Raw genomic sequence first — 24,063 nt, 5'->3', positions numbered from 1 at the left:
GGATGAAGAGGCGTCCTCTGGGCCCTGAGGAGTCTTCAGGGTTTGGAGGAGGGGCGTGAGTGCGCGGCAAAACGGGCGGGAAGGAGCAAAAAAGGATTAGGGCGCGCGCCGTGGCTGTTCCTGTTCTCACAGTCGCGAGGCCCAGGAACCAGTGTTGCACGAGGGGAAGGCGGGACGCCCAGGTCGGTGTTAGGCCCAGACGAATGCCCCCGTTTCCACAGCCCGCATTCGCGTCTCTTTTCTTCCCCCGTGCTCCCCTCTCGCCCGGGCTGCGGGGCGAGCTGTGTGTAACGGGCCGCAGCGCCCGTCAGGCGTGGCCTGGGCCGGGGGCGCAGCCGGAGGGTCGCGGCCCGCTGTCCGCTGGGCTCGGGGTTCCGGGAGATGTTGGCCGTCCCGCTGGGCTGTGGCGGGCGAGCCTCGGAGTCCGGGGGAGCTCAGTCCCTTTGCTTCCGGCGCTGAGCCTGTACTCCCGGGGTCTTTACAGGGCTCTGCGTTCTGACGAAACCTTTTGTTTTTCCTTTCTTTCTTTTTTGTTAATGGGACCTGAGGTACGAGTATTTTGTAGTGTCGGTGCTGCCGCTACGTGTGAAAAATTTCTGGAAGTATTGCTTTCATATCCTACAGTGAATGCAAATCGCAAAATGCGTTGTAGACATCCGCTTTGCGTTCGTTCACCTCTTTAAAGCGCCCACCGTGTGTCAAGGTATTCGGCAGTGATTAAAACAGACTAAAACCCTCGCCCTCAGATATGTTACCGTTCTAGCGTGTTCAGTTTATACTTGCTTTGTGTGCGGTTACTTCTAAGGCCCCTGTGTCAGGCTTTGATGGTTTCTTTTGTTAAGGCACTTAAGGTCACTCTGAATCGGTGACAAACCTGGGAAATTGCCAGTAAGTAGTACCCAGTATCCACATCCTGACTCTTAGCCCTCCAACTCTCACCCACAACCCCAAACTTGTGTTGAAGCATAAAAATGTTATAATTTACATGGGACGCTAAACCCACCGTTAGAATACACTTTTTTTTTTTGTAATGATGAATTTGTGCTGATTCATTCCGCTGTAACTTGATTTTCCTCTTGTATACTTTGCAAATTAGATGTAACCAGCATTTTAAAAAAATGTCTGATTTCCGTCATCTTTTTATCTTTTACTTGCTTAATCAGGAAGAGAACTCTTTAGGAGGAACTGAGAACTTCATGAAGCACCAACATTTACTGGCTGGGAGGATAGTTAACAAATACTGTTAGAGCATAGTGTTTGGGATTGTGGAGTTTTTAAAAGGCTCTTTGAGTTGTAATATAATTTTTTAATGGCCCCACCATGAAGAATATTATAGTCTTGTTGGGAGGTAAAACTTAACTTGCATTTGGTTTTACGATACATAGTTTGGATTTTTATTTAATGTTCAGCCAAGAAAATTGAGTGTATGAAGGGGCTGGGGATACTTGGATTATAGAGATTTAATCTGCCAGTCAGGATTTGCAGCATTTAATTGAATCTGTCATTTAAAACCTGGGACACTTCACTAACACAAATAGGTACATATAGGGGTACTGTACTAATGATGTTTTCTTTCAAGCTAGTATTTCTGTTGCAACCATTATTTTCTGCCTTGATAAACAGTGATGATTGATGGGCAGGAATGCAAAGTAAGCAGCTTTATCTTAACTTATTCCCAGTTTCATTGTCCTTCTGACTGGACCCTAACTGCTGAAAGGTCTTATTCCTCTTTTTTAGATGCCATTGTCAGATTTTTTTTTTTTTTTTTTTTTGCTTTTTTCTTTTTCTACTTGTTTACTTCCTTACCTCTTTTAATTTGCTTTATAGGTTTACTCTTTAAATAACAAGAAGGTCTGTTTTTTCCACCATCGTCATTCAGGGACTTGCTAGCTTGAGGAAAGTCTCTCTTTTCACCATCCTTTCATTCTCTATTGTTTTCAGCCAAACTATGTTACATCTGTGCTCATTCAAGGACTTACCAACTTGGTTGATACATTGTGGCTCCTGTCTTGAGTAAATAATTGTATGATTATTTGGACTCCTGATGAATTTAGAGCTAGTATTACTTAGCTGTGGGATTTACTCTTGATAAACTAATATAATTGAGATTGTACACTAGCGAGCTGGATGATTACTTAAAATTTTTTAACTACCATTTTCTGAGTTTGTGCCAGACCTTGTGCTGGCAGTTTTAATGCTTATCACAGTTCTGCGAGTAAATTGTGGTTAAGACAAAGTTAAGGAACACGTCTAAGGTCACATAGCAGAAATGGGATTCAGACTCCTAAACCTATTCTCTGTCTTTTCCTTACATTAGGTTATAGAGGATCCACAAACAGCTCCACTAATTACTTCTTTCTGATTTCAGTCATTAAATATAAATTTTTTTCCCATAATTTTCAGAGTGCCTTCTCAAAATTCTGGGGTTACCTTAAAGTCATCCCCAAGGAGTTAAGACACAGACTCACCTGTATTTTTTAGATGAAGACAGTGGAAACATGGACTGGTTATAACTTGAGTATTTGTTAGTGCTTTTAAGTCTTAGCTATTGATTGAATGCCACATACAGTGTCCAAAAGGATGACATCAGTACTTCTGCCTCTTTTTCTATTTTTTAAAAAATTGAAATATGTGAGGCTGACTGAAAATTAACTTATAAATCAAATTTGCCTAAGTCTTAGTGGCGAATGATAGAATTTTCTTACTCTATTCTCTTCTGCTCAGTTCCTGCAGTCAAGATCTAGAATGTAGATTAGTGTGGTCAGCCAAGTTTAGCAAGCGCAAGATGTAAATCAATTTTTAAAAAACATTTTTTTCATGATTATAAAATTAATGGAGATTAAGATGTATGTAGTTTTACATCTGGCCTTTTCTCCTAACAGAATAAAATATGAACATATTTTCATGTCATTAAATAGTACTTAAAAATGTTTTTTCAGAAGACTATTTCATGGATCCAATGTAATATATTTAATTTTTTTTTTTTTTTTTTTTTTTTTTACTGTTGTTGAACATTTAGATTGTTTCTGTTTTTTTTCCACACTGTAAAAGCACAATGATAAACACTCTGGCACATAAAATCTTTGTCTTCATTTCTGATTATTTTCTTAAGATTAAGTTTTGAAGTCATACGGTGTGAACATTTCTTAATGTACAATTTCAACAACGTATACTTTTTCATATTTTTTTCTTGGACAGTGATGTTCTGGAGGATCAGGGGCTGTTCTTTATGTATGAGCAGATGAGAAGTTGTGCTGCTCTAGCTAACACCTCCCCTCTGAGTTGCTTCTACCTGCGGTGACTATGGTTACTCAGTTTCTCAAGAAAGGGAGGAACAAAAACCTTAGGAATTCTCTTGAAGGAGTAGATGCAAGTAATACAATTTACTAAATTATTAAGGGGCTCGGTTATTGAAACCCAGTCTAGACTTTATAATCCCACATGATAATACTTTTTCCATTTAATTAAAAAATTTAATAAGCTTTTCTTTTTTACCTGTAGGAAAAAAAAATCCTATTATATGTAGAAACATCTTCTTATTAAAATTGTTTTAACATGCAGTTGTGGGGAGTAAACCATGTTTCAGATCAATATGCCCTCCACTTTACTTACTTTGCTGTTAAATGAAGAATTCTATGTAGCAAATGTGCACTTAGTTATAACATTATTATAAAATTGTAGTATATCATGTAGCTCTGGAAGTGGAAATTTAAATCCTAGAAGGTAGTAGTTGGAGAAAATTATTAATTAGAACTGCCACGTGTTAATAGAACAATTTCACTGTGGTTCATTGAGCACTGTTTCTCAGAATTTGTCCCAACTATCATCTGAAAGGAGTTTTGTCACTTGCCGTATTCAACAACACAAACAAGGAAGTGCGTGTTTGAAATAACTACAAAATTAAAAAAATAAAATAAATGAATACATAAGCTTTAAAATGTCAGTTTGTAATATTTAAAAATTAAAAAAACTTTTATGTCATTTTAGTAGAGTTATAGCAAAAGGAAAAGTACTTAATGATAACACTGTTTTGAAGCTGTTACAAAGATAGATGCAGTAGGTGATGTTGTGTTTCTTTGATTTGACTTTGTAAAGGAAATAATTTAGAATATACTAGGTGAGCTTGTCGTTTAAATGAGATCTGAGAAAAGTCTGTTCATTGTAATAGTGTAGTGCTCTTATAGAATGGCCATTTATGAATGAGTTTTATAGTTTGTATGCAAGTGGGTATATGTAAATGAGGGACTGGTTTTACTTTCTCTTTTAAGTCAAACAGGGTCTACAAAATGATATAGAAATGGAGGTTAGCAGAATTTCGTTCTGCGTCTGCTACTATGTATGATCTGTATGTCTTAATCTTCATGCCTGTTTCATTCTCACCCAAATAGATGACAATCCCTACCCTTTCTATCATAAATGACTATTTTGAGGTTTAGATAATATTACAGATGTAAAAGTATGTATTTTGAAAAAGTTTAAAATCTTACAAATAAGAGGTTTTAATTTTTATTAAACCTTTTTCTTCAGTTCTCTGTTTAAACAGCTGTACTGCTGAGATATAGAATTAACACCACTGAAATTCCTTTCTTTCATTTTCTATCCAGCCTTGACCTTTTCAGTTCACAATCAATCAGTCTTTCTTTTTTATTGGTTCCTTCCTCCTCCTAGAAGTACTAACAGTATTAACTCCTACTATTTAACAGGTTCAGGTAGAAAATAACACTTGTGTTAAATGGCTGCATATAATAATTTAGGGGTATATACTGTATACACCGAGTAATTTATAGTATAAAACATTCTGCAAACAACTTAATTAATTGTGGCATTTATACTTGATAATTCATTTAAATAATTATAACTCTACTGAAAGTACACTGTCTTGATTTCAGTTTACTTAATGACTGTCATCTCATTACTACAACACCTCTGCCAGTTAGACTAGGCCCATTTGCCAGTGCTGTGGTGTTTAAATTTTAGTGGAGGAAATAAGGTAACTTATAATTGAATGAGCACACCTAAGAGCCTTGGATCTTGCTTAATTTTTGAGGTTAAAAAAATGACAACAGATGCGATAAAGTAGCACTTGGGAATCTTAGGTTATACAAGTACAGATCTCTGTCTTGAGGATAAGATGTCACTCAACTGTGGCCTCATAGTATCATGCTTGGAGATTTTAACATGCCTTATTTTAATTAATTTCATGCTTCGATGTTATTTTGTTTTAGGGTCATCTTTTAAGCATGCAGCTGAACTTGGTTTTTTCAATTTGAGAGTATCTTTTAACAGGTGAGTTAATCTATGTTCATTATGATTGCTGATATATTTAGACTTATTTCTACCACCTTGTTTATTCTTTCTATTTATAGTGCTTGCCAGTTCCTTTTGTGCCTTATTTTGGATTGTTTTCTTTATTCTGTGTTTTCCTCAGCAAGTTTGAAAATTAGTTATTAAATATCTATCCTTTTGGTGTTTGTCTTCAGTATTTTTATTGAGGATATAATTTACATTCAGTAAAATTCATGTTCTTTTTTGTATATAGTTCTATGAGTTTTGACAAACATTAGTCACATCATCGCTGCCACCTGTTTCTATAGTGTTGCCTTTTCCATAATGCCATCTAAATGGACTTATACAGTGTTTGTCTGGCTTCTTTTACTTAGCTTGATGCATTTAACATTTGTCTTAGTCTATTTGGGCTATTGTGACAAAATAGCATAAACTGGGTGGTTGATAAACCACAGAGATTTATTTCTTTGGAGACTGGGAAGTCCAAGGTCAAGGTGATGGCAGATTTAGTGGGTGTCTGATGAGGACATGCTTCTTGGTTCTTAGATGACAGTCTTTTTACAGTGATCTCCCATGGCAGAAGGGGTAAGTAGCTGTGTGGAGACGTCTCTACTGTTTATTTTTTTGTTATTGGGTTGTAAGTTTTTTTTTAAATTAATATCTTTTCAGAATTCTGACTTTATTTTTATTTATTGATTTATTGATTTATTTTGGCCATGCTGCACGGCATGTGGGATCTTAGTTCCCCAACCAGGGATCGAACCCGTGCTCCCTGCAGTGGAAGCACAGAGTCTTAACCACTGGACTGCCAGGGAAGTCCCATGAGGGCTTCATTCTCATAATGTAAGCACTTCGCAAAGGCCCCACCTCCTAATACCATCACATTGGGCATTAGGATTTCAACATATGAATTTTCTGAGTGATATAATCTGTAGCAATATTCATCCATGTTATTGCATCTATTAGTTTATTCCTTTTTATTACTGTATAGTATTCCATTGTAATGATGTACAACAATTTGTTAATCCATTCACCAGTTGAAGGACATGTGGGTTGTTTCTAGTTTTTTGGTGATTATGAAAAAAGCTGCTATAAATGTTCACATAGAGATTTTTAATGAGTATACGTTTTCATTTTTCTTGAGTAAATACCTAGTAATGCTGGGTTGTATGGTGAGTTTAACTTTGTAAGAAAATGCTAAACTGTTTTTCTTCCTAAGAAACTGCTAAACTGTTTTTTAAAGTGGCTGTGTCATTTTGCTTTCCCACCAGCAATGTATAAGAATTCCAGTAGTGGGTATTGTCAGTTATTTTTTATTTTAGCTATGCTAATAGATGTGTAATATCACACTGTGATTTCAATTTTGCATTTCCCTAATGTCTTACTTGTTATCTGCATATCTTTTGGTGAAATGTCTATTCAAATCTTTTGTTCCTTTTAAAATTAGTTTGTTTTCCTATTGAATTTTAGAATTCTTTATATAGTCTGGATATAAGTCTTTTGTCAATTATGTGTTTCTCCCAGTCTGTGGCTTGTCGTTGTGTGTGTTTGGCTTGTCTTTATACTCTTAACAGTGTCTTCCATAGAGCAGAATTTTAAAATTTTGGTGAAGCTCAGTTTATTAATTTCTTTCTTTTATGGATTATGCTTCTGGTGTTGTATCTAAGAACACTGTTAAGAAACCAAGATCACAAAGATTTTTCTCCTAACTTTTCTTCCCCTTTAAAAAAAATTGAGGTATAATTGACATATAACATTTTAGTTTCAGGTATACAACATAATAATTTGATATTTGTATACATTGCAAAATGATCACCACAGTAAATCCACTTAACATCCATCACCACGCTTAGTAACAAAAAAATTTTTTTTCTTGTGATGAGAACTTTTAAGATCTACTCTCTTAGCAACTTTTAGATATGCAATATAGTATTTTAACTACAGTGACCATGCTGTACATTACATTTCCATGACTTACTGATTTTATAACTGGAAGTTTGTACCTTGTGACCCCCTGCACCCATTTTGTCCACCCCCACCCCTTACCTCTTGCAGCTACCAGTCTGTTCTCTCTTATCTATGAGCTTGGTTTTTTTTTCTCCTAACTTTTCTTATAGATGTTTTATAGTTTTAGTTTTCACATTTAGGTCTGTGGTCCATTTAATTTTTATATATGATGTGAGGTATTGATGGAGGTTCATAGTTTTGCATATGGATGTCCAGTTGTTGTAGCATCATTTGTTCAAAAGACTATCCTGTTTCCTTTGAATTGCCTTTGCAACTTTGTAGAAAATCAATTGACTATATATGAATGGGTCTATTTTCTAGGCTGTCTTCCCATTGACCGATGTGTTAATCCTTTTGCCAATACTTCACTGTCTTGATTACTGTAGTTTATACTAAGTCTTGAACTCAGTGTGAGTCTCCAACTTTTTTTTTTTTTTTTTAATTTTTATTTATTTATAATTTTTTGGCTGTGTTGGGTCTTCGTTTCTGTGCGAGGGCCCTCTCCAGTTGCGGCAAGTGGGGGCCACTCTTCATCGCGGTGTGCGGGCCTCTCACCATCGCGGCCTCTCCTGTTGCGGAGCACGGGCTCCAGACGCGCAGGCTCAGCAGCTGTGGCTCACGGGCCTAGTTGCTCCGCGGCATGTGGGATCTTCCCAGACCAGGGCTCGAACCCGTGTCCCCTGCATTAGCAGGCAGATTCTCAACCACTGTGCCACCAGGGAAGCCCCAACTTTTTTTTTTTTGAAATTACCTTGGCTATTCTAGTTTCTTTCCCTTTCCATGTAAATCTTAGAATCAGCTTGCCATTCTTTAAAAAAAAAAAAAAGAATGCTGGGATTTTGAATGGAATTGCATTGAACCTATGTATCTGTTTGGGGAGAACTGAAACTTGATCATAGAGTCTTCAACACAGCATGTCTGTTCATTTGTTTAGGTTGTCTTTGATTTCTTTCACCAGTAGTTTGTAGTTTTCAGCATATACATCCTGCACATATTTTGTTAGATTTAAGTTTTGAGGGCTACTGTAAATTGTACTCTTTGTTCATTGCTCGTACAGTCAAGTCTCATTTTTCCTGGTAGTTACGTTCTGTATAAAGTCCCTGTGAACACTGAGTTAGGGAATACTGAACTATTGTTCCTAGAGAAAAGACAAGGTTAGGTTCCTGTGAGCCTCTGGTCATGACATTTCACCACTGATTAGTACATAACCTTGTTTTATTTGTGTTTCTGTTTAAAGACACTTTATTCACTATATGTTGTTAATTCATTAACTGAAGTTATGACCAGTGGCACTATAACTAATGCCTGAATGAAGCTTAATCTAACACACAGATTTTACATATGACACATCACACACAGTTTTCTTATGGTTTGGAACACTAGACAGCGCTTCAGCAGTATGCTACGGGGCCGTTTTAAATAGTGAAATCATCAACAAAAAGCACAAAAGTGTGAAAATGTGGCACTAAATAGAGCACAAAAAAGACGCATCTCGCTAACTCATTTATCAGGTGATATAGCTTCTTTGTACATTCTTTGGCATTTTTTCATAAACATGTCATCTGCAAATAGAGGTAATTTTATTTTTTCCTTTTTTTCCTCCTCTACTTCCCTCTTGATTTTTCTCTCTTTCTAAAAAATTATGGTAAAAAACATATAACATAAATTTACCCTCTTAACAGTTTTGAAGTGTACATTATGTATCTTCCTGATGTGGGATAGGGATGCCACAGTCTTAAATGTCTTAAAGAATCGTCTAATCAGTCTTGTTTTTAGAGTACCCTTTACTTCCAGGCATACTTAGTATTGCCTTTTGTGGGTTCCGGGTTTTTATATCAGCCATTCTTAATACCACCTTAGAATTCAACTTTCTAGTGTCTGCTAAATCATGTACTAATCTGTTTGCTTTCCAGTTTCCAAAATTTGTTGCCATTGTTTCTTCTCCCATTTTCTTTGTTCTTAGAATTTTATGGCTTTTTAAAAATCTATTATCTGAGTTTCGCGGGGATTATAAGAATGTTTTTTCAATCTTTCATTTTTACCCTTAAACACATAATTTTTATATTTTTCTTATAAAATAGTAAACATAATCAGAATCTCTATTATCCTCCTTGACAAAACATAATACCTTAACTTCCCTCTGAATTCTTTTTGTATTTTCTACATTTTTGTTACCTCAAATTTTAGATCCAGCTTGTTGAATCTTAAGATTTAAAATAAAAAAGATTTTTTTTTTCTTTGTCCTTGATGTTTTACAGTTTACCATGCTATGTTTAGAGGTGGATTTTTACACGTGTTGCTTAGCAATATTGAGCTTTTACACCCTACAGAATCATATCTTTTTGAATTTTAGAAAAATTTCAACCATTATTCTTTATTTTTTTATTATGAAAAAATTTCACTTTTATTTATATATTTTTTTCTAGTTTTATTGAGAAATAATTGGCATATATCACCATATAAGTTTAAGGTGTATAGCATTTACATATACTGTGAAATGATTACCACAACAGATTAAGCTAACATCCATCATCTCATATAGATAAAGAGATAATTGGGCTTCCCCGGTGGTGCAGTGGTTAAGAATCCACCTGCCAATGCAGGGGACATGGGTTCGAGCCCTGGTCTGGGGAGATCCCACATGCCACGGAGCAACTAAGCCCATGTGCCACAACTACTGAGCCTGCGCTCTAGAGCCCGCGAGCCACAACTACTGAGCCCACGTGCCACAACTACTGAAACCCACACACCCAGAGCCTGTGCTCCGAAACAAGAGAAGCCACCGGCGATGAGAAGCCCGCGCACTGCAAGGAAGAGTAGCCCCCGCTCACTGCAACTAGAGAAGGCCTGCAGGCAGCAACAAAGACCCAACGCAGCCAAAAAAAAAAAAAAAAGAAGAAAAAGAAAAAAAAAATTCTCCTTGTGATGAGAACTGTTAGGATCTACTCTCTTAACAACTTTCGTATATATCGTACAGCAGTGTTAACTACAGTCATCATGTTGTGCCTTACATCCCTGTTACTTGTTTATCTTATAATTGGAAATTTGTTCCTTTTGACCACCTTCAACCATTATCTTAAAAAAAAACAAAACTGTTTCCTTCACCTCTTCTATTTTCTTCTGAAACTGTGATTACTTCAGTGTAGGAGCCTATTTTCCCTACTTACCTTTTTTTCCCCTTCTTTGCTTAATTTCTTAAATCTTCATACTCTGTTCTATGTAATTTCCAAAGTGTAAGTTCTTTCTTCATTTGTTTTTAGCCTTTTGTTTATCCCATCTACTGAGTTTTAAATTTCTGAGGCTGTTTCCCATTTCCAAGATGTCCAACTGATACTTTTCATAAATGTCTGTTACTGTTTAATTATCTTCTCTTCTTCTTTAAGGATTAGTCCTACTTTTAAAGTGTATTTAGTATGCTCAGAGACATTTTAAAAATATTTAAGATTCTTCATTTAAAAACAGATTTCTCCAGGTATAAATTCTCCTGTTTGTTGTGTCTGCTGATGTGGCTTATGGTGGTGATTTTCCTTAAATATGTTATAATTTTGGTTTGAGAGCTTACGTTGGATAGAGGTTTTTCCCATGTGTGTTTTTCCCTTTTGTGTGTTTTTGGAGTTGCTTCAACCTGACCCTCTGGCTGGCATAGCTCTAAATCAGCTGTGTCATTAGAGACTTGGGTTTTTATGTGAATAGCCTAGTTCTGGACCCTGCTATATGTACTATACAAGTTATGTAGGCCCCATTTCCATTCTTAGGTTATCCCTGTTCCCTCCATAGGCCATAGGTAGGTATTGAGTGGAAGATTTTTTTGGCCCAGTTCTAGCAAGTAGTCTGTTCTGGTCTTCTGACCTATAATTGGCACACTGGACCCTTAAACTTAAAGCCTTGGAGCTTTAGCCTGAAGTCCCCTTTTCCTGGTGGCTTTATATCAGCACTAAAACTCTAGGTTTCTCCTCTGTTCCTGGCCCACAAGACTTTTTTTTTTTTAATTAATTAATTATTTTTTATTTTTGGCTGCGTTGGTTCTTCGTTGCTGTGTGTGGGCTTTTCTCTAATTGCAGCGAGCGGGGGCTACTCTTCACTGAGGTGCACAGGCTTCTCATTCCGGTGGCTTCTCTTGTTGTGGAGCACGGGCTCTAGGCACATGGGCTTCAGTAGTTGTGGCACACGGGCTCAGTAGTTGTGGCTCGCAGGCTCTAGAGCACAGGCTCAGCAGTTGTGGCCCACGGGGTTAGTTGCTCCATGGCATGTGGGATCTTCCCGGACTAGGGCTCAAACCCGTGTCTCCTGCATTGGCAGGCAAAGTCTTAACCACAGTGCCACCAGGGAAGCCCTGGCCCACAAGATTTTACTCTTTGTTATTGAGTGTAGCTATGTATTTAAAGTTTTATCTAGTTTCTTGTATATCCTTCTAGAAGTCCTTTATGTATAAAGTAAAGAAGAATGTGCTTATTTTCCTTTCTTTTGTACACAAAAATTAGCACACTGTGTTTTGCTTTTTTTTAGCCAGAAGGTAGAAAATATTTCCATTTGATAAATCAGAGGGCTCACGTAGAGATTGTTGGTTTCTTTGTTAAAGAGACATGCTGATTTGACTCTGCATGGTTTATTTTTATCACTATGGGCAGGGACCTCTCCTACCTTTGGATTTTTACATTGTTTTTCACATGTAATTTAAAAATTATATGTCTGTACTCTAAATTATTTTCTTCAGTGTAAAAATTCATCAGTTTGGTAGTTATGACCTTCTTAATTCCTCCTTTAAAATGTTATTCTTGTATTCCTCACAATAACTGTAACTCTTCCTTTAAATTTTAACTATTTCTTAAATTAATAATGTGACCACTTGTTTAGGGTCACAGAGTTTGTAAGTGAAAGATAATTTGGCATCACATTTGCATGCTGAACCGCTAGATTATATACTGGCTCTCCTTTGTTTTTTTCTTTCTTTTTTTTTTTTTTACACGGTAAGCGGGTTTTACTTTTAAATGATTATCGGTACACCAAATAACAACATGTAACAAATTCTTGATTTCTGTCTTCTAGTAATTTTTATTAAAAGATATTAAAAGCAGCCCAAACAATTATACTAGTATTCATTGTTCTAACCTTTAGCCAGAAAAGACTGTTTTAAGGCTGAATGCTGCTTAGTACAGGTTACAAATAACTATTTACTATTTTTTCATAGATAAATCCCCTGACCTTCACAAAGCTTTAGGGGGAAAAAATTAATCCCTTTTTTTCTTAAAAATTAAAAACAAAACAAAACTACATCTACAAAAGAAGAAGTCAGTATTGATATATACATATATGTTGCTTTAGCTAAAAGATGTGGGAAACCAGACAGTATATGCCTATTAAATTTTCTAAGAAATGCAAGGTTGAAAAAATGAAATATTTGGATTAGCTTTAAGTTTTTACAAGGAAGCTAGATTTGCTATTTTCCAAAAAGTGAGAGAACCTACTATATAATATACAGAGATAATTTAATGCCTTTTCACAAGAATGTAACTTGAGCTTTGTTAAAATTTCATTTTCCATGAAGTCATCTAAAATGCCAGTCCGTGGAACAGAGCTTCTTCCCCTATGCATTTATGCAGTAGTTTTCATGGATCTCTGGCTAGATGTAGCAGACAAGGGCCAAGAGGTTATCTAGCACTTCATCCCTGTTTTGCCAGAGGTAGATCTGGAGAATGGTCATCACCTGGGTCTCTTTTTCCACCCCAGTGATGCCCCTGCCATGGAATCCCAGAGCTCCAGCTTCTCTGGCTTTGAACCTTTTCTCCCTCTGCAGTTGGTACTGTTCAATTTCACTTTCAGCTGCTTTGGTCTGCTTCAGCCTCAGGTTGCTTGCGGACCTTGGACGCCTTTTGGGTGGCCTGCTTCTGGCCTGCAACCATTGCTGGGGCCTAAGTGAGCAGCCTAAATGATTGGATTGCCACCTCGGGTCAGCTGATTTGTGCCTATGCTGGTGCTCTGCCCGCCATCTTCTCCTATCCTTTAATTTTCACAGTAGCCCTATGAAGTAAGTATATAGGGCAGGAAACAAGCTAAGATAGAGTGAGTTTCTCGTGGTAACTTGCTTTTGTTTATTTCATTCCAAACCTCATGTTTTTATTCTGTACTACCTCTACTCTACCCTGATTGATAATAGGAAACTTCAAACCATACCATCAAACTTTGCACTTATGAAAATAGGCCAGTGATTCTTTCTGCAGCTTCCTCATATAACCGTTACTGCTTCTTGTCTTAGCTCTCAGGGCCATTTCTGAGCAATAGAGGTTACAAGTACTCCACTGAACAACCAGTTCCAAATCCCGTCCTCAAATCCTGTGCTCCTGTTCCAAATGGTAAGTTTTCTTATGGGCATGTTAAAACTTTTATAAATTCGAACTCTTAGATATCGTCATCTGTAGAAGGAAAAAAATACTTTTGTGAAAAAATGTTAGTCTTTAGTGTTTGGCTACGTTTTTTTATCATACTGAGAAAATCAGAAGTATATTTACCTGATAGGACTGTTGAGAATTATTTACCCAAACAAATAAGATGCTTTACATCAGCTCAGAATCTATTGTTACTTGTTATAATTTTATGGAATACAATGGTATAAGTTTTAATAGTGTATGAATTATAGATATAGAAAGAACCTTAGTAAATATTGTTTCTTAGCTAAATTTTAAATTATTAGAATCTGATTATTATATTAACATAATAACTACTAACTACTACATGTATTTTGTAGGTCTGACATTATGCTTTACAAATGTTAATCATGTAATCCTCACAACAACTGTGTTAGATAGGAGGTGGTACTGACATTTTATAGATGAAAAAATTAGGCTAGAGAAGTTAAGAAATTTATACTAGGTCACAGAACTTATAATTTGAAGAGCTAGTCTTCAAACCTAGGTATATCTTGTCTCAAACCTTTTGCTTTTCTTATTTTACCATCTGATTACTTGTGGCATTTGAAGTTTTGCCATGTAGAAAGTCAAAGAATTATAAAGGTGCTGAAGAGAGAAAAATCTAAAAGTTTGATTACTCCTGTTTGTACATTGTAGAGAATTATAGAAACTGTATTTAGATACTGAATTACCATAATTTTTTTTGTTTGTTTTCAGGTAATAGATGCCTAATATTTCTTTTATATAAAAGAAATGAGTATAGCTAGTATTGCATTAAGAGTTGAAACCTGGCTTTTAGCTACATGGCATGTTAAAGTGCCTTTAATGTGGCTGGAAGCTTGTATTAACTGGATCCAAGAAGAAAATGATAATGTTAATTTGAGTCAGGCACAAATGAATAAACAAGTGTTTGAGCAATGGCTCCTTACTGATCTGAGAGATTTGGAGCATCGTCTTTTACCTGATGGCATTTTAGAAGTTCCAAAAGGAGAACTGAATGGATTTTTTGCTCTGCAGATTAATTCATTGGTTGATGTAAGTCAACCTGCGTATGCCCAGATACAAAAGTTGAGAGGAAAGAATACAACCAATGACCTAATTACAGCTGAAACACAAGTAACCCCAAAACCTTGGGAAGCAAAGCCTTCACGAATGTTGATGCTACAGCTAACTGATGGAATTGTACAAATACAGGGGATGGAATATCAGTCTATTCCAGCTCTTCATAGTGATCTTCCTCCAGGTACAAAAATTTTGATTTATGGAAACATTTCTTTCCGTCTTGGTGTTCTCTTATTGAAACCAGAAAATGTGAAGGTGTTGGGAGGAGAAGTAGATGCTCTTTTAGAGGAATATGCCCAAGAAAAAGTTCTTGCAAGATTAATTGGGGAACCTGATCCTATAGTTCCAGTCATACCAAATAATTCTAACCAAAGCATCCCCAGAATTACAGATGGTCTACAGCCTGCGTTAGGACCTTCTGATGAAGAACTCTTGGCAAGTCTTGATGAAAACGATGAGCTTGCAGCAAATAATAACACCTCTTTGGAAAGAAGTTGTTTCAGCACAGGTAGTTCTTCAAATACTTCAAATACCATCAGACAGTCAGATTTTGAACCAAGACTTGTTATTTCTCCAAGACCAAAGGAGAAACCACGAAACCAGTCTATGCTTTTTACTGATGAGGAATTAGATGACTTTTCATTGGAGGAGGCCTTGCTTTTAGAAGAAGCTGTCCAGAAAGAACAAACAGAGACCAAAGAATTACAGCCACTGACTTTGAACAGAACTACAGATGAAAGTATAGAGAGATTTTCACGTAGATCTAATACTCTGAATAATTTTTCTTTGATTTGCAAAAATGGAAATAATAATTGGAGTGAAAAAAATTTATCTGAGCAAATAACTAATGAAGACAAATCTTTTAGTTGTCCATCTGCTAGAGACCAAAAGAGTAGTATTGTTTCAGTTAATCATAATGTACCCGTACCCCATAATTTTACAAATAAAGATAAGAACTCAGAGACATATAATAAAATAAAACAAACCAGCAGTTCAGAGGGACATTCCTTAAATAATAAAATATTAAATGGAGAGCTGGTCAATTATGTACCAAGAAGTTGTTCACACATTTCTAATAAAAATGAGCAACACTTACAGACTTGTTCTTCAAGATCATCAGAGAATAGCACTAATCTTTCTATCAGCATGGATTTATATTCTCCACCTTTTATCTATTTGTCTCTTCTAATGGCCAGCAAACCAAAGGAAGTTACAACAGTGAAAGTCAAAGCATTTATTGTAACCTTAACTGGAAATCTCTCAAGTTCTGGTGGCATTTGGAATATAACAGCAAAAATTTCTGATGGTACTGCATATCTAGATGTAGACTTTGTAGATGAAATACTTACTGGTCTGATAGGGTTTTCAGTGCTACAAATGAAACAGTTAAAAAAGGATCCTTGTAAATACCAAAAGTTCCTGGAAGGTTTGCAGAAATGTCAGAGAGATCTAATAGATTTGTGCTGTCTAATGACTATTTCATTCAATCCCTCCTTGTCTAAGGCAACGGTACTGGCATTACAAGATGTTAATGTGGAACACCTTGAGAACCTAAAGAGGCGAGTAAAGAAATAATTTACTAGCAAGCAATTTAAAAAAACAAGGAAATATTTAGAATTAAGTTTGTCCTTTTACTTTTGCAACTTTCTTTTTGTAAAAGGGGAAAAGGAAGTTTCATAACTGATTTCAGTCTAATTTTAAAATGTTTAATTATGTTTGTGTGTAAGCTTTTTTAATAAATTTTTTTATAGTAACTGCTGAAGCAATTTGATGACCCACTGTTGTTGAGAAATTTTGTTTTCCACTTGTTATTTCACATAAGGTGACTGCTAAAGTACTGTATTGGTGTTTACTGATGAATCATACTGTTGAAAGTTAACAATTACAAATAGGTAGTTGAGTACTTCTAATATGTAGAGTACCCCAAAAGATTTGTTTATATTATTTTTCTTAGGAAAAAATGTAAATCCAGTGGATTAGAATGTCAGACTCTCAGATGCAAGTTGTTGTGCTGGTTTTTGTTTTGCTGATTGGAAATATTTGTCTGGTATATTTAAAGCAAATATTATCTTAACTAGATACCATTTCAGAGATTATATTGAATAGTTAAAAACCTTATTTTCAACGATAATCTATTATTATTAAGAAGATCCAGTAAGTATTTCATTTTTTTTTCTGGATTAAAATAAGGTATTTATGCATGTCTTTAGTTATCTCCTTTCTTTTTTTTTTTTTTTTTTATTTATTTTATTTTATTTATTTATTTTTGGCTGTGTTGGGTCTTTGTTGCTGCACGCGGGCTTTCTCTAGTTGCGGCAAGCGGGGGCTACTCTTCGTCGTGGTGCGCAGGCTTCTCATTGTGGTGGCTTCTCTTGTTGCGGAGCATGGGCTCTAGGTGCGTGGCTTCAGTAGTTGTGGCACGTAGGCTCAGTAGTTGTGGCTCGTGGGCTCCTGAGCGCAGGCTCAGTAGTTGTGGCGCATGGGCTTAGTTGCTCCGCGGCATGTGGGATCTTCCTGGCCCAGGGCTCGAACCCATGTCCCCTGCATTGGCAGGCAGATGCTTAACCACTGCACCACCAGGGAAGTCCCAGTTGTCTCCTTTCTGAATTAGGTGTACATGTAAGTTCTTCCTTTAGTTTTGTTGGAAGTGCTGTTCTTTTTTAAGGGAGATTGTTCCCCCTGGCCCCCCACCCCCCCCAAAAAAAAACCATAAGGAAGACTGTTTCCCACTTTTCCACTTTGCTGTTAAAAAGTCACATTTGAAAGGTAAAATTATTTTTATTATTCTTTTGTCTTTAAAAAAATCTAAAGTATCTTGAATTTTAAAACATTAAACAAATACTTAAATAATAAAATGAAGACATTGTGTTTTTAGTTAAAATAATGTAATAGGAAAATATCTGGAAGTAAGATAAATACATATATAAAAATATGATATGGATATAGTAGAAAAATATTCTAAGAGTCTTTTGTCATTATTGGTTGAAGGATGATAATGAGAGTTCAAGGCACAATTCAGATTTTGCTGCTATATCCTCTGATAATAACCGCTTCTATATACTTGCATAGCTCTGTTACTGCAAGAGATCTAAATGGATGGTGTTATCTTTCATCATCTTTCTTGTAAATGTTCTCCTGTACTCTATCTCTTTGAGTAGTGCTGGAAAGCTGGGATTAAACCTTATTTTCTCTTCATATTCCGTCACTAAAGACTGGGTATAGTACTTTACTATTATCAGTCCATCCTTCTAATTGGTGCTTTAATTCTGGCTCTAGTCTTCTCTGGCCTTAAGTATTCCAGTAGGTTTACTAATTGGCCTGTGCCTTATTTTGCCCTTAAGCCTTTTCCCGTAATTCTTCCTGAATGATCTTTCTCGAATAAATTTCTTGTTTTCTCTTTGTTACCCTTTAATATCAACCTCCTCCTATCCGCTTACCTACAGGGTGAAGTCCAAACTCTTCATGTATAGTATGTAAGGCCTTTTGCAATCTGCCTCTTGCCTGCCTTTTCAGCCTCATCTTGCCTCCTTATTCTTCACCTACCTGGTCTGCCACTAAATTTTAGTCATAGTTGTTCTCCAGATGTGGGGAATATACCTCATGCATGGCTCATAGTAATACCCCTACCTCCTATATTCATTTGTATTTCCACTCAGCTTAAGCTTTGGATGCCCATTCAAGTGTTTCATGAATTCCCCTGCCCACTTTCATGCCCCTCTATACATTGTACAGACTAATATTATATGTTTTATTGTACTTATTTGCTTCCCTTACTTTACTGCTATATTTTGGGCAGAATAATTCTTTGTTGTAGAGAGCTGTCATGGGCTCCCTTTAGCAACATGCTGGCCTCTACCCATGTGATGTCAGTAGAATCCTTCCAGTTGTGACAACCAGAAAATATTCCCTGGGAGACAAAGCTGCCCTTGGTTGAGAACCATTGCTTTAGTGGAATATAAGCTGCTTGGGGGTATGGCTAAGTGATTTACCTTTGTAACTCCAGTAAGTATTTATTGTTATTACAAATGAATCAACACATCTGATCATCTGTGTTCCCTTGCTTAATATCTTTTAGTGATTTCTCATCATCTGTTCAATAGCATGGTACTTAAAGCCCTGAAACCTCTGCATACATGGCACCTCAAATATCTTCTTCAGTGAAAGAGTAAATTAGAAAAATCTGCCCAATAGCAAAGGGAGACTATAAGAAAACTTGGTTGACTTCGCCTAGATTCTAGTAGAGGGGTAAAAAGTTTTCCCTGAGAATTTGTAGCCATAGGTCTGCTCTTGTGCGAGGCTAAGCAGACACTCAAGTTACCTGCGTGATAATCTCCAACTGAGAATTCAAAAAAGAATGACGCTGTGGGAGGCTGGCAGAAGCAAGTGGGAAGGGGAAAAAATGGGCATATTCAGATCATCTTTGTGTTCCTCTTAGGAGTGAATCTGCTTTCAGAGAGTACATGTTCTTTGCTCCTGCATTCTGTATATCTTACATGTTTTGGCCCCTGCCCTAGTCCACCACTGCTTGTGACTGGGTGGGTACATCTGCTCAGTTCTGGGGTTAGCAGGCACTACAAGAAATGCTCAGACACTCATGGACAACTGTGTAATATGCGCAAGAGGAAAACGAAAAAAGTTTGAAAATATCAATAGGGAATTGGGAATTTAAAAAAACTAAAAGACTGTAATAGCTAAAAATAAAAAATCAGTGAATGAGTTTAACTCCAGATGAAACACAGCTGAGGATACAGTGAATTAAATTTGGTCAGAAGAAAAAAATTCAGATTAATGTATAGAGAGGCAAAAGCATGGAAAAGAACCGGAAAACAATATAACACCAAGAAGGGCTAACATTAATGTAACTGTAGTCCCCAAAAGAGAGGAAATAGAGAACACTTAGAGTTAATGCTTAAGAAATTTATAAAGTTTATGGAAATCAAACTACAGGTTTCAGAAGTCCCACAAACCCCAAGCAAAATATATTCAGAGAAAATCATACCTGTGCAAATATTATCAATACCATTGACAGCTAAAAAAAGAAAAAAAATCTAGAGCAGTGAAAGAAGGCATATTTCAAAGGACCAAAAACATGACAACTGACTAAATAAAGACAGTGGGAATCATGATGGTGTGCTCCTGAAACTTATATGCCAGTTTTACCTCAATTTAAAAATTTGGGGATCAGAAGACAATGGGATGGCATCTTCAAAATGATGGAAAAAGTAAGTACCAACCTAGAGTTCTATACAAACCAAAAATGCCCTTAACAGTAAGGGTGCAATTGGTAAAATTAAGAAAATTTCACACACAAAAATAATTTTTTCCCTAACAAACTACACAAAAAGGTTGTCTTTTTTTTTTTTTTTAAAGATTTATTGATTGATTAATTGATTGCTATGTTGGGTCTTCGTTTCTGTGCGAGGGCTTTCTCTAATTGCGGCAAGCGGGGGCCACTCTTCATCGCTGTGCGCGGGCCTCTCACTATCGCGGCCTCTCTTGTTGCGGAGCACAGGCTCCAGACGCGCAGGCTCAGTAGTTGTGACTCACGGGCCTAGTTGCTCCGTGGCATGTGGGATCTTCCCAGACCAGGGCTCGAACCCGTGTCCCCTGCATTAGCAGGCAGATTCTCAACCACTGCGCCACCAGGGAAGCCCAAGGTTGTCTCTAAGCAGAAGGAAAAGGATAACCAGATGGAAGCTTGGAGACGCAGGAAGGAATGATGAACAACTGAAAGGGTAAATATATGGGTTAAATGAATAGTGATTTTGAAATGAAAATAATGTCTTGAGGGTTAAAAAAAACCAAAGGACTAAACTACATGAAAACAATGGCAGTTAAGTTGAGTGAGGGATAAAGAAAAGTATTTTAAGGTCCTTATGTCAGAGAAAACGTTAAAGCTGCTGTTTTATATTGGACTTGAATATTGAAAGTTGCATGTTATAATATTTAGAGTATAGACACTAAAAGATTTGAAAAGTAGTCTATCACTATATACTAATGGGAATAAAAAGAATAACAACAGCAAAAAAATGTACTCAACCCAAAAGAAAGCAAGAAAGAGAAAAGAACAGAAAAAATGGTATATAGGAAAAACGGTGAGGTGGTAAATTTAAATCCAAATGGATCACCCAGAGATAAACCCACACACATATGGTCACCTTATCTTTGATAAAAGAGGAAAGAATATACAGTGGGGAAAAGACAGCCTCTTCAATAAGTGGTGCTGGGAAAACTGGACAGCTACATGTAAAAGAATGAAATTGGAACACTCCCTAACACCATACACAAAAATAAACTCAAAATGGATTAAAGACCTAAATATAAGGCCAGACACTATAAAACTCTTAGAGGAAAACATAGGCAGAACACTCTATGACATAAATCATAGCAAGATCCTTTCTGACCCACCTCCTAGAGAAATGGAAATAAAAACAAAAATAAACAGATGGGACCTAATGAAACTTAAAAGCTTTTGCACAGCAAAGGAAACCATAAAAAAGACGAAAAGACAACCCTCAGAATGGGAGAAAATATTTGCAAATGAATCAATGGACAAAGGATTAATCTCCAAAATATATAAGCAGCTCATGCAGCTCAATATTAAAGAAACAAACAACCCAATCCAAAAATGAGCAGAAGACCTAAATAGACATTTCTCCAAAGAAGACATACAGATGGCCAAGAAGCACATGAAAAGCTGCTCAACATCACTAATTATTAGAGAAATGCAAATCAAAACTACAATGAGGTATCACCTCACACCAGTTAGAATGGGCATCATCAGAAAATCTGCAAACAAATGCTGGAGAGGGTGTGGAGAAAAGGGAACCCTCTTGCACTGTTGGTGGGAATGTAAATTGATACAGCTACTATGGAGAGCAGTATGGAGGTTCCTTAAAAAACTAAAAATAGAACTACCATATGACCCAGCAATCCCTCTACGGGGCATATACCCTGGGAAAACTATAATTCAAAAGGAGTCATGTACCACAATGTTCATTGCAGCCCTGTTTACAATAGCCAGGACATGGAAGCAACCTAAGTGTTCATTGACAGACGAATGGTTAAAGAAGATGTAGCACATATATACAATGGAATATTACTCAGCCATAAAAAATGAAATTGAGTTATTTGTAATGAGGTGGATGGACCTAGAGTCTCATACAGAGTGAAGAAAGTCAGAAAAACAAATACCATATGCTAACACATATACATGGAATCTTAAAAAAAAAAAAAGGTTCTGATGAACCTAGGGGCATGACAGGAATAAAGACGCAGATGTAGAGAATGGACTTGACATGGGGAGTGGGAAGGGTAAGCTGGGACAAAGAGAGTAACATTGATGTATATACACTACCAAATGTAAAATAGATAGTGGGAAGCAGCTGCATAGCACAGGGGGATCAGCTCGATGCTTTGTGACCACCTAGAGGGGTGGGAAAGGGAGGGTGGGAGGGAGATGCAAGAGGGAGGGGATATGGGGATATATGTATACATGTAGCTGATTCACTTTGTTATACAGCAGAAACAACATTGTAAAGTGATTATACTCTAATAAAGATGTTAAAAAAAATCCAAATGGATCAGAAATTCCATTAAATGTAAATAAGCTAATTCTTCCAATAAAAGACAAACATTGTCAGTTAACAACACAATCCAATTGACAGGCATACTTTGTGCTTTGCTTTACTGTGCTTTGCTTTATTGTGATTTTTATAAATTGAAGGTTTGTGGTAACCCTGTGTCAAGCAAGTCTTTTGGCACCATTTTCCCAACAGTGTTATTTTTAAATTAAGGTATGTACATTTTTTTAGACATAATGCTAGTGCACACTTAATAGTCTACAGTATAGTGTAAACATAACTTTTATATGCACTGGGAAAGCAAAAAAATTTGTGTGATTCACTTTACTGTGATAATCGCTTTATTGTGGAGGTCTGGAACTGAACCCACAATATCTCTGAGGTATGCTTGTTTATACAAGAGAGACAAAATGTAATGATACAGAAAAATTTATATAAAAAATATATAAACACTAACCAAAAGAAAGCTGCTATATTATATTAATATCAAACAATTTCAGGCAAAAGACTTACTAGTAGTAAAGAGACTTACTACTAGTAAAGACTTACTAGTAGTTGATAATGATAAAAGAACTAAGTCATTAGGAAGATTTTGCAATTCTAAATTTATAGAATTCAATATATTGCTTCTAAGTTTATCAGAGGACTACAAGGAGAAATAGAGAAATCTACAATCATAGAGGAAGATCACACACTCAGTAATCAAAAGTTAGTAGGGATGTAGAAAGTACAATTGACCTAATAACCATGTGTAGGTTATCGTACTCAACAAATGGATAATACAGTTTTTCATGGACATGTGGGACATTTACAAAAACTGTCCATTTTCCATACCAGGAAGCAAATCTAAACAAGATTTAAAGAATTGTAACCAGAGTATATTCTCTGACCATAATTAAAATGAGATACAAAAAAAAAAAAAAAAACGGGGTTTAGAAAATCTCATATACTTAGAAACTACAAAACATACTCCAAAGTAACCTTGGGTTAAGAAAGAATCCACAATGAAAATTAGAAAGTATTTCATTTAAAAAATAAAGAATCAATTCATGAGGTGTAGGTAAAGCTGTGCTTAGAGGGGACTTTATGTCTTTAATTTAGTAGAAAAGATGGCTAAAAGTCGATGAGTGGAGCATTTATCCCAGTAAGTTATAAAAACTGCAAATTAAGCACAAAGGGGGAAGAAGAAGAGCTTAATTTATTGAAATAGGGATCAAACATAATAAAACTAAAGCTCAGAGTTGCTTCTTTGAGATTAAAGTGAAGGGAAAAGTGTGAAGACAAAAATATCAAATGAAATGGAGACATCACTTATTGTTTCTATATATATTAAAAATCTAAGAAGATATTATGAATAACTTAATGCTGAGGCATTAAACAATTTAGATGAAGTGGTCAAATACCTGAAAAGCTACAGATACAAGAAGAAAGAGAAAAATCTAAATCGCTCTATATTTGTTAAAGTAGTTGAATTTATTTTTGACAAGGGGAAATAATAGTCTTTTCAATTAATGGTGTTGGTACAACTGCATAGCCACATGCAAAAGAATGAAGTTGAACCTATAGCTCACATCATATACAAAAATTAACTCAGAGTGGATTGAATACCCAAATGTAAGAGCTGTAACTATAAAACTCTTTGGAAGAAAGCATACTTGTAAGTTTTTGTGACCTTGGATGGGGCAATGGTTTCTTATACATGGCAACCAAAGAAGAAACAG

General features: G+C 36.2%; 1 protein-coding gene across 1 annotated transcript; it reads left to right on the top strand.

Annotated features, from left to right (window-relative positions):
* The first annotated feature begins 20 nt into the window (after positions 1 to 20).
* Positions 21 to 23,268, top strand: RMI1 (RecQ mediated genome instability 1). The gene is made up of 4 exons (XM_082401185.1): positions 21 to 182; positions 5,226 to 5,286; positions 13,547 to 13,643; positions 14,415 to 23,268. Exon 4 carries the CDS (start codon positions 14,451 to 14,453, stop codon positions 16,332 to 16,334), a length of 1,884 nt encoding a protein of 627 aa, XP_082257311.1. The 5' UTR covers positions 21 to 182; positions 5,226 to 5,286; positions 13,547 to 13,643; positions 14,415 to 14,450; the 3' UTR covers positions 16,335 to 23,268.
* Positions 23,269 to 24,063: the final 795 nt, after the last annotated feature.

The sequence above is a fragment of the Balaenoptera borealis genome (assembly GCF_965194805.1).
Source record: "Balaenoptera borealis genome assembly, chromosome: 8".
In the NCBI taxonomy this organism is placed as follows: Eukaryota; Metazoa; Chordata; class Mammalia; order Artiodactyla; family Balaenopteridae; genus Balaenoptera; species Balaenoptera borealis.
Note: the sequence above shows the minus strand (reverse complement) of the source record. Positions and strands in the feature narration are given on the sequence as shown.